General features: G+C 52.5%; 1 protein-coding gene across 1 annotated transcript; it reads left to right on the top strand.

Moving 5' to 3' along the window:
- Positions 1 to 17: 17 nt before the first annotated feature.
- Positions 18 to 9,989, top strand: THOC3 (THO complex subunit 3). The gene is made up of 6 exons (XM_048860086.2): positions 18 to 252; positions 904 to 1,060; positions 1,993 to 2,197; positions 8,338 to 8,499; positions 8,584 to 8,684; positions 9,060 to 9,989. The coding sequence occupies exons 1-6, from the start codon at positions 70 to 72 to the stop codon at positions 9,221 to 9,223; spliced, it is 972 nt and encodes a 323-aa protein (XP_048716043.1). The 5' UTR covers positions 18 to 69; the 3' UTR covers positions 9,224 to 9,989.
- The last annotated feature ends 1,253 nt before the right edge of the window (positions 9,990 to 11,242 follow it).

Consider the following 11,242-nt stretch of genomic DNA (forward strand, 5'->3'; position numbering starts at 1 on the left):
GCCCCGGAAGCGGAAGGCGTGGCCCCCGCGGCCGCTGCCCCGGAAGCGGTTGCCGGGCGCCCGGTTGCCATGGCGCTCTCCCCGTACGTGCTCGCCATGCAGGAGCTGTTCCGGGCCAACACGCGCAGCCGCGAGTTCCCGGCGCACGGGGCCAAGGTGCACTCGGTGGCCTGGAGCTGCTGCGGCCGCCGGCTCGCCTCGGGCTCCTTCGACAAGACGGCGAGCGTCTTCGTGCTGGAGAAGGACCGGCTGGTGAGCGGGCCGGGGCCGGGGCCGGGGCCGGGGCGTTCAATCGGGCTGGGCACAGCGCCGCGGGGGGGGGGGTCCCCGTCCCCTGCCATCCGCCATGCGGGGCTGCCAGCGGCGGGGCGGGGTCACGTCCCAGGGGAAGCCGCCCCGCCCCCCTCGCCCCCCGGGCAGCGCAGGGGAAGCCGCCCCCCCCCGCCCCCCCGGGCAGCGCAGGGGAAGCCGCCCCGCCCCCCCCCCGCCCCCCCGGGCAGCGCAGGGGAAGCCGCCCCCGCCCCCCCGGGCAGCGCAGGGGAAGCCGCCCCCCAGGCTCGGCCCGGCGAGCCCAGGCCGGGGCTCGGGCCCTGGGAGTGGGGGGATCCCATTTGCTGTGCCTGGGACAGGTCTGCGAGCCGCCGAGCACCCCTCAAAGAAAGGCCCCCGGGGTTCAAGTGTTAGTCTGGGGCGCGGGAGGGGGAGCATTGGCTTTCCTGATCCCCCCAATAGACTTGTGTGCGATCTTGGGCAAGTCGCTTAGTTTCCCTCGGTCTCGGGTCCCCCTCTGTAAAATGGGGGCCGTAGTCTTTGTTTAGCTCACGGGGGCAGTTTCCTGAGTGAGGGGGGCAGCATCCGTAGGAGCCTGGTTGTCTGATGGCTTGGGCGGTCGTCTCCCTCTAGGTGAAGGAGAACAATTACCGTGGCCACGGGGACAGCGTGGATCAACTGTGCTGGCACCCGAGTAACCCAGACCTCTTTGTTACTGCGTCTGGAGACAAGACCATCCGTATTTGGGACGTCCGCACCACTAAGTGCATTGCTACCGTGAACACCAAAGGTGGGTGATAACATGAGGCGATAGGAGGGACCAGAGTATCTCAGGACAGCTGTAAACACTGCTCGCTTTGCACACGCATCCTGCTCCCAACATGGACTGGAAGCAAATTCAGGAAACCCTGAGACCTCTACGTGATGTTTTTGTGACAATTGCATCTTTCTGGCTTTTGCTAGCCAATTGTAAACATACATGACACTACCTCCAGCGAGAATTTGTATCTGTGCCTGGCATCAGCCAAGCTCTGAGCAGTGTTAGGTGAAACAGTGTTAAACACCTGAACCCGTCTACGTTAGCACCGGCACTGTAGAAACTCTCACTAGCATGCGTGGCTGTAGGGAGAAGGGATAGAGGTTAGGGAGAGAAGTTGAGTCTCCATCACCCATTTCTGTTTTTGATGCACCTTTTCTTCCCAGGTTTAGTTGTCAGTACACAGGTGCAGGAACCTGGCTTGAAGTGTTTTTTATCATATACAAGGTTTACAGTTTGGTTCAATGGCTCTCAGCACCTCCCCATCCCCCCCCCCCCCCCACACACACACTTTTCCAGCACCCCTGTGTCAGTACTATGTAAAGATTTGTTGAATGACCTATGTAGCATGGAGCAATGGCTTTGCAGAGAGATTTGCACGGGGAAGAGACATGCAACAGGAGTAATTGTGATTCTCTGTTTTGAGGCCACAGTTCTGTTGGAGTTAATTTCCCTTAAAACTTGCATGCATAGTTGTGGCACAGCTGGTCAAGCAAAGCTAGGCTGTTAAAATTTAAACTTGGTCATGTCATTGGCCTTCGCCACTTAAGGCAGAGGGTTAGCGGAGCAGACCTGGGGCTTGGGTTAAAAATACAAAAGTCCATCTTTGGCACCTGAGTGGTTCTCTTGCCCCTGTTAATGGTGCTGAGTGATGGTAGGACCTGATGCATTCTCGTCCCTTCCAGGAGAGAACATTAATATCTGCTGGAGTCCTGATGGCCAGACCATTGCGGTGGGGAATAAGGATGATGTGGTCACCTTCATTGATGCCAAAACACATCGCTCCAAAGCCGAGGAGCAGTTTAAATTTGAGGTTAATGAGATTTCCTGGAACAATGATAACAACATGTTCTTCCTCACCAATGGCAATGGCTGCATCAACATCCTCAGGTATGTCCCGGCATGGTCTCCAGTGGCAGGGATGGGATGGGCAGGCTGGCCGCCTCTTACATCTCCTGCCCTGCACCCTCGCTCTGACTCTCTGCACTCAGTTGTGTTTCCTTCGCATGGCTCTTGTGACAGACTGAGAGCCTTGCCAGTAGCTGAGGTTATAGTGTGGTCTGTTTTGGAGCTGTGTGCTGAGACAAGTTTCCTGGTAGGCGAGGCTGAGAGCTTCCTAATGACGCTCTATTCTGCTGTCCTGTGATCCCTAACCCCTTTAGGGTCCCTTGATGAGGGGAAGGGGCTAACTCGGGAGAACAGGGACTTAAAAGCCAGCTCCAAAGTGACTAGAAGAGCTGGCGAACAGGGGAGTTTAGAGAGGCAGATATACCTAACAGTACTCCTAAACCGAAAACCCCACAAGAGTAAAAATAATGCAGGCAAAGTCCAGCAGTCGAGTGGGGGCTGTCCAGTTTATTGCACTGACTGCACCATGTATGCTTACTGGCCTTGTGGGCAGGGGTGTGTGCGCGCGCACTGAGTGCAAGCAACGCAGGGCCCTCAGAGACCAACTACGGGCTCTTAAGAGCAGGGTGGCTGAACTGGAGGAGCTAAGGGGGACAATGAGGTACCCAGAGGAGACTTTCAGGGATACAGTAGAGTGGTCTCACCCCCCGTCTGACCGCCTCTGTGCTGCTGAGGAGGAGGAAAGTCTCGGGGAAGAGGAACATCAAGCTCGACCAGAGGGAAACATTCCCATAGTTGGGACCTTCCCTCCAGATGATGATGTGGTGCTCCTCCAGGGCCCCAGTTATTAGGAAGAGACAGATAACAGTAATGGGGGATTTGATCATTAGAAATATAGCTAGTTGGGTTTGTGATGATCAGGAGAACCACATGGTGAATTGCCTGCCAGGTACAAAGGTTGCAGATCTCTCTAGACTTATGTGCAGTGCTGGGGAGGAGCCGGTGGTCATGGTACAGGTAGGTACCAATGACATAGGAAGGATAGGAGAGAGGTCCTGGAAGCCAAATTTAGGCTGCTAGGTAAGAGATTAAAGTCCAGGACCTCCATGGTAGCATTCTCTGAAATGCTTCCAGTTCCACACTCCAGGCCAGGGAGATTGGCAGAACTGCAGGGTCTCAATGCGTGGATGAGACGATGGTGTAGGGAGGAGGGGTTTGGGAAAGGAGGAACCTATACAGAAAGGTTAGGCTCCACCTAAACCAAACTGGTACCAGATTGCTTGTGTAGTGTTAAAAGGTGGTAGAGAAGTTTTGAAACTAACGGCTGGGAGAAGCCGACAGGTACGGAGGAGCACATGGTTCAGATAGAGACATCCCTTAGGGGAGGATCTCTGAACAGGGATTCTCTATATCCTAGTAAAGGGGAGAGGATAGAAGTTGATAAAGTACAGGTGACTCTCATCTTACGCGCATTTAACATGTGTGAATTCAGCTTTGTGCGGTCGGCAAAAACAAAAAAAAGAGAGAAAGGTAACAATTTAAATACTGTACCTGTAGTGTGGGCGATTCCTCCCGCCATTATACTCAATGTAATTTTGACTATATGTGATTTTTGCTTTACACGCTGTCTGCGGAATGTAACCGCAGTGTAAGATGAGACTCGCCTGTATAGGTAGGAACTGAGGAGAAACAGTCAAATGAAAGAGTCCCATTCAGTTACCTCACATGAAGCAGACAACTAAATACTGACAACTATAGACATGCTAGAAATGTAAATACTAAGATGCGTGAACTCAAGTGCTTGGTATTAAATGAGGACATTGACATAGTCGGCATCACAGAAACTTGGTGAAATGATGATAATCAGTGGGGCACGGTAATACCAGAGTACAAACTATATAGGAATGACAGAGTAGATCGCACTGGTGGGGGAAGTGGCACTGTCTGTGAAAGAAAGCGTGGAGTCAAATATAGAACAACTCTTAAATGAATCAAACTGTCCCATAGAATCTCTCTGGATAGAAATTCCAGGCTTGACTGACAAGAGTATAGCAGCAAGGATATACTACTGACCAGGGTGGTGACGATGATTGTGAAATGCTCCAGGAGAGCAGAGAGGCTACAAAGTCAGAAAATAATGGGGGATGTAGACTGTCCCTATATTGACTGCGTACATGTCCCCTCAGGATGGGATGCAGAGATAACATTTCTAGACACCATTAGTGACTGCTTCTTGGAGCAGCTAGTCCTGGAACCCACAAGAGGAGAGGCAATTCTTGATTTAGTTCTCTGTGGAGGACAGGATTTGGTCCAAGAGGTGAATATAATGTAAACGCTTGGTAATAGCATAGAATCATAGAATATCAGGGTTGGAAGGGACCTCAGGAGGTCATCTAGTACAACCCCCTGCTCAAAGCAGGACCAATTCCCAATTAAATCATCCCAGCCAGGGCTTTGTCAAGTCTGACCTTAAAAACTTCTAAGGAAGGAGATTCTACCACCTCCCTAGGTAACGCATTCCAGTGTTTCACCACCCTCTTAGTGGAAAAGTTTTTCCTAATATCCTATCCCTGCCCTCCAGCATATCTACCACTCCTCCTAGTTTAGTATCATCTGCAAATTTGCTGAGGGTGCAATCCATACCATCCTCCAGATCATTTATGAAGATATTGAACAAAACTGACCCCTGGGGCACTCCCCTTGACACCGGCTGCCAACTAGACATGGAGCCATTGATCACTACCCGTTGAGCCCGACAATCTAGCCAACTTTCTACCCACCTTATAGTGCATTCATCCAGCCCATACTTCTTTAACTTGCTGACAAGAATACTGTGGGAGACCGTGTCAAAAGCTTTGCTAAAGTCAAGAAACAATACATCCACTGCTTTCCCTTCATCCACAGAACCAGTAATCTCATCATAGAAGGCAATTAGATTAGTCAGGCATGACCTTCCCTTGGTGAATCCATGCTGACTGTTCCTGATCACTTTCCTCTCATGTAAGTGCTTCAGGATTGATTCTTTGAGGACCTGCTCCATGATTTTTCCGGGGACTGAGGTGAGGCTGACTGGCCTGTAGTTCCCAGGATCCTCCTTCTTCCCTTTTTTAAAGATTTTTTAAAGGCACTACATTAGCCTTTTTCCAGTCATCTGGGACTTCCCCCGTTCACCACGAGTTTTCAAAGATAATGGCCAATGGCTCTGCAATCACAGCCGCCAATTCCTTTAGCACTCTCGGATGCAACTCGTCCGGCCCCATGGACTTGTGCATGTCCAGCTTTTCTAAATAGTCCCTAACCACCTCTTTCTCCACGGAGGGCTGGCCATCTACTCCCCATGTTGTGATGCCCAGCACAGCAGTCTGGGAGCTGACCTTGTTAGTGAAGACAGAGGCAAAAAAAGCATTGAGTACATTAGCTTTTTCCACATCCTCTGTCACTAGGTTGCCTCTCATTCATTAAGGGGCCCACACTTTCCTTGGCTTTCTTCTTGTTGCCAACATACCTGAAGAAACCCTTCTTGTTACTCTTGACATCTCTTGCTAGCTGCAGCTCCAGGTGCGATTTGGCCCTCCTGATTTCATTCCTACATGCCCGAGCAATATAATTCCTACATGCCCAAGCAACCATGATGTAATTAAATTCAACATCCTTGTAGGGGGGAAAACGCCAAAGAAGCCCACCGCAGTAGCATTTAACTTCACAAAGGGGAACTACACAAAAATGAGGAGGCTAGTGAAACAGAAATGAAAAGAAACGCAAGAGTGAAATGCCTCAAGCTGCATGGAAGATATTTAAAAACACCATAACAGAGGCTCAAACTAAATGTGCACCCCAAATAAAAAAAATAGAAGACCAAAAAGAAAAATACCACTGTGCCTAAACAGCAGAGTATAAGAGGTGGTTAGAAGCAAAAAGGCATTCTTTAAAAATTGGAAGTCAACTCCTGCTGAGGAAAATAGCAAGGAGCATAAACTCGGGCGAGTCAAGTGTAAAAGGTTAGTTAGGCAGGCCAAAGAATTTGAAGAGCAGCTAGCAAAAGACAAAAACTAGTTTTTAAGTATATCAGAAGCAGAAAGCCTGCAAAATAGTCAGTAGGGCCACTGGATGATCAAGGTGCTAAAGGAGCACTCAAAGAAGATAAGGCCATTGCAGAGAAGCTAAATTAATTCTTCGCATCAGTCTTCACTGCAGAAGATGTGGGGGAGATTCCCACACTTGAGCCATTCTTTTTAGGTGACAGATCTGAGGAACTGTTCTAGATTGAGGTGTCATTAGAGGAGGTTTTGGAACAAACTGATAAACAGTAATAAGTCATCAGGACCGAAGGTATCGCCCAAGAGTTCTGAAGGAACTCAAATGTGAAATTGCTTAATTACCAACTGTGGTATGTAACCTATGGCTTAAATCAGCTTCTGTACCCAATGGCTGGCGGACAGCTATTGTAAAGCCAATATTTTTTTAAAAGGCTCCAGATATGAGCCTGGCAACTAAACGCCAGTAAGCCTGACTTCAGTACCAGGCAAACAATAGTAAAGAACAGAATTATCAGACACCTAGATGAACGTGGTACATTGGGAAAGAATCAACATGGTTTTTGTAAAGGGAAATCATGCCTCGCCAATGTATTAGAATTCTTTGAGGGTTTTAACAAGCATGTGGACAGGGGGTGGTCCAATGGATATAGTGTACTTCAACTTTCAGAAAACCTTTGACAAGGTCCCTCACCAAAGACTCTTAAGCAAAGTAAGCAGTCTTGGGATACGAGGGAAGGTTCGCTTATGGATCAGTAACTGGTTAAAAGATGGGAAACAAAAGGTAGGAATAAATGGTCAACTTTACAATGGAAAGTGGTAAATGGCAGGGTTCCCCAAGGATCTGTACTGGGTCCTGTGCTGTTCAACATCTTCATGAATGACTGGGGGAAAGGGGGTAAACAGTGAGGTGGTGAAGTTTGGAGGTGATACAAAATTACTCAAGATAGTTAAGTCCAAAGCAGACTGGGAAGAGTTACAAAGGGATCTCACAAAACTGGGTGACTGGGCAACGAAATGGCAGATAAAATTCAATGTTGATAAAGGCAAAGTAATGCACATTGGGACGCATCCCAGCGATACATACAAAATGATGGGTCTGAATTAGCTGTTACCACTCAGGAAAGAGATCTTGTGGATAGTTCTCTGAAACATCCGCTCAATGTGCAGGGCAGTCAAAAAAGCTAATGGAAGGTTAGCAAATATTAGGACTGGGGTAGATAATAAGACAGAAAATATCATAATGCCACTATATAAATCCATGGTACGCCCACATCTTGAATACTGCGTGCAGATGTGGTTGCCCCATCTCAAAAAAAAAAAAAAAAAAAAAAAAAAAAAAAAATTAGACTAGGGAAAGGTACAGACAGAGGCACCAAAAATGATGAGAGCTCTGGAACGTCCATATGAGCAGAGATTAATAAGACTGGGACTGCTCAGCTTGGAAAAGAGAGGACTCGGGGAGATGAGAGAGGTCTATAAATCATGGCTGGTGCGAAGAAAGTGACTAGGGACGTGTTATTTACCCCTTCACATAACACAAGAATCAGGGGTCATCCAAGGAAATTAATAGGCAGCAGGTTTGAAACAAACATAAGGAAGTACTTCATAGATCGCACAGTCAACCTGTGGAACTCCCTGCCAGGGGATGTTGTGAAGGCCAAAACTATAACTATGTTTAAAGAATTAGATACGTTCCTGGAGGATAGGTCCATCAATGGCTGTTACATGGTCAGGGATGCAATCCCGTGCTCTGAGTGTCCCTAACTTCTGACTGCCAGAAGCTGGGACTGGACAACAGGATGGATCACTCAATAATTGCTCTGTTCTGCTCATTCCCTCTGAAGCACCTGGCATTGGCCACCGTCAGAAGATAGGATACTGGGCTAGATGGACCTTTGGTCTGACTCGGTCTGGCCGTTCTTACGTTGCCGCACTGTTCTGGGCCAGACACCCTCAGAAGCGATCCAGCTGCTGTAGCCCACTTAAACTGACGCTAGGTGCATGAGGTCTTGGGTCTCTGCGGCCCAGCTGCATGTGGATGTATTGGTCAGGGCACACGGCGTCCCTCTGTAGCGGACACTTGGACCCTGCAGTGTTGGTGAATTGGCTCTTTCACCCGCTCTGCTCTCTCCCATCTGTCTGCAGCTACCCGGAGCTGAAGCCCATCCAGTCTATCAATGCTCACCCTTCAAACTGCATCTGCATCAAGTTTGACCCCATGGGGAAGTACTTTGCCACGGGAAGCGCAGATGCTCTGGTCAGCCTGTGGGATGTGGACGAGCTGGTGTGTGTGAGGTGCTTCTCCAGGTAGGTGACCCTGCCCCGTGTGCAGTTCCCACCCCCGGCACTGAGACGGGAAATCCCTCACTGTCTCCTCGCCCTGTGCTGCAGGCTGGACTGGCCCGTGAGAACCTTGAGTTTTAGCCATGATGGGAAGATGCTGGCGTCCGCGTCTGAGGATCACTTCATCGACATTGCCGAGGTGGAGACAGGTAACTGCTCATGCCCATGGCTCAGGGGTTCAGTGGTCCGGGGAGGAATGGTGGGTGTGGGCTGTGGCTCTGGATGGAGGGCAGTGGCAGGGCTGTGGGGGGGTGTAGGTTGGGAGGGAGGGGTAGTGAGCGGTGTGCCGGGGAGCGCAGGACTGGAGCAGCAGGGGCGGGCCGCAGGAGAGATTCTGGCGATTGCATCTATTTTAGGAATCTGTACAGTGTCTCTCGCCTTGTCTTGGAGCACTGAACGAAAGGAGCATGAAAGGTGGTGGTCTCGCTCCTCCTGCACAGGGTGGAGGGAGGGGGGCATTCCCTCAGTCTCTCCCCCTGCAGCTGCTCCTGGGCCTGGCTCATTTGATGCTGTCTTTCCTGCAGGGGAGAAGCTGTGGGAGGTGCAGTGTGAGTCCCCCACCTTCACGGTGGCCTGGCACCCAAAGAGACCTTTGCTGGCCTTCGCCTGTGATGACAAAGACGGCAAATATGACAGCAGCCGGGAGGCAGGCACCGTCAAGCTCTTCGGCCTCCCCAATGATGCATAACGGGCTCCCAGTGGGCCCTGGGCTAGGGCCTGGGAAGGGGCAGGGAGGTGGGGCTCCTCCCCAGCCATGTTCTGCACTGCCAAAGCACTTCCCTTGTCCTCTGGCGATAGGGAAGCTCCGTCCTGCTGGCCACTCCCTGGGCTGGGCTTCCTCGCTCCTGGCAGTGCTGTGACCCTCAGCTCAGCTGCCAGCGGCCCCTGCCCTTGGGAGCTTTTGTACCCAGCAGCCGCTGGCCTAGCAAGAACACGGGGGCTGCCGCCAGAGTCCCTCCACCCATCTCAGGGCTGCCTCTCTCCCTCATTGCAAGGAGGCGGATGGCTGTGTTCAGAAGTCTGGTGGCCAGAGAGGAGCAGTCACCAGAATCTGACCACTCAGGATGGCCTCTCTGGGGGAAGGAGCCCTGCCCTGTGGCCATCCCAGTAGGACTCAGCTCGAGGCTGCTGTCGAGCCTCCTGCTGCTAGAACTGTTTGTTGATAAGCTGCATGGTTGTCCCCCTCACCCCCCACCCCCAGTGGTGTGGCCAACTCCCTGGCAGGCTGGGAATCACCTGGAGGCCCCAGCACATCCCTCCCCTTTGGAAAAGGGTTTTGCGTTAGGCTGTCACCTGCCCAGGCCAGGTGGGCAGCTGTCCCTTGTCCCTTTGCTGCATGTGCCAGTGGGCAGAGGTGCACCTTCTTGGGCAGGGGTGTGAATTGGGGGGGGGCTCTTTTTGTATGACTTTTTGTAATTTTGATAAGTCTCTGTCAGTAAAGGAAGTAAGGCCTGGTTGTCGGGGAGTCTCTGCAGCGCATGGAGGCAGACGCTGACTGCTCTGCAGGGCGGCTGCACGGCACCACAGGGGCGGGTGGATGCTCTGTGTGGGCTCCTAGAGCTGGCAGAGGCCTCGCTCCTTTCTAGCCCGTGCCTGCCAGGCTCCGACTGGAGGGGCTGTCACACTCCTGCTCGGTGCACCCGCCACCTCATTCACCAGCCCTGGACATGCCTCCTCACCAGACGGCCTCCCACTGGCTTCCATGGGCAGTTCTGTGCAGGTGGTGCTGAATGGATGTGGAGGAGCTGGAAACGAGGGGGAGAGCCAGCCCCGGGTGCCTGCGGGGCCCTCTGTAGCCCCCCAGCAAGTGCTGCATGAACTGCGGGCCTAACTCTGCTCAGTGGCCTCCCAGTGAATCTCAAAGCACTTCACAAACAGCAAGGACCTGCTGATCAGAGGTGCCGAGCCAGCGGGCGGGGGTGTGCTCAGAACCTGGCCATGACTCTTACCCCCCGCTGTGAGGTAGGTCAGCGTTATCCCCTTCTCCAGAGAGAGGCGTGGACCGCTCACCGTCCCGGAGCTGGGTGTGGGCGCTGGCTCATGGGTCCATCTCCAACTCCCCCATACCCCCAGCCTGCACAGTCTGAGCCTAGAGCTGGCTGCCCGAGTCTGGGTTGGGCCAAAGCAAACTTGGCCCCTTTCTTCCCCCAGGAATAAACACTCCCTGGGGGAAAGCCTCTTCCCCCACCCCCAAAGGTCAAAACCCAGGCTGTCTGGCTTCCTGGTGCCTTGCACAGGCCTGTCCCGGTGCCGTGTTTCCACCAGAGGGCAGTGTGCCCCCAGCCTTGCTCTCTGTGCCAGCTGGCCTCCCTGTCCCTATTGCATGGCCGGCTGGTGGCCAGTCTCCCCTGCCTTGTTCGCTCCTAACGAGGAGCGTGTCCCCAGGTCGTCTGCTTCAGGCCCTCTTCCAGAGCAGCGCCTTTCCCTTGGGCCAGAGCCGGGAGCGCAGGTGGCTGTGTCCTGCAGGGGCAGGGGGCAGAGACACAGCTGCTAATGGCAATGCTATTGGAAGGCTAACGAGCCGTGGGCCTTGTCCCTGTGGGCCCCTGCAGCATCTGCTCAGCAAAGCTAGAGCTTAAACTCTCCAGGCCTTCGCTCCAGTCAGGCCCCTCCGCCGCCACCCTTCCCCAGCTCCCCTGCTCGGAGCAGCTGGGCAGTGTGCACTGTGCTTGTCGCCGGGCAGGGCTGCCAGCAGCTCCGTTCATAG

This window comes from Caretta caretta, chromosome 8, assembly GCF_965140235.1.
Source record: "Caretta caretta isolate rCarCar2 chromosome 8, rCarCar1.hap1, whole genome shotgun sequence".
Classification (NCBI taxonomy): Eukaryota; Metazoa; Chordata; order Testudines; family Cheloniidae; genus Caretta; species Caretta caretta.

Coding starts and splice junctions, on each gene's coding strand:
- THOC3 (XM_048860086.2), top strand. CDS start 70: ATGGCGCTCTCCCCGTACGTGCTCGCCATGCAGGAGCTGTTCCGGGCC. Junction 1,061..1,992: donor TGCTACCGTGAACACCAAAG/GTGGGTGATAAC, acceptor CGTCCCTTCCAG/GAGAGAACATTAATATCTGC. Junction 2,198..8,337: donor GGCTGCATCAACATCCTCAG/GTATGTCCCGGC, acceptor ATCTGTCTGCAG/CTACCCGGAGCTGAAGCCCA.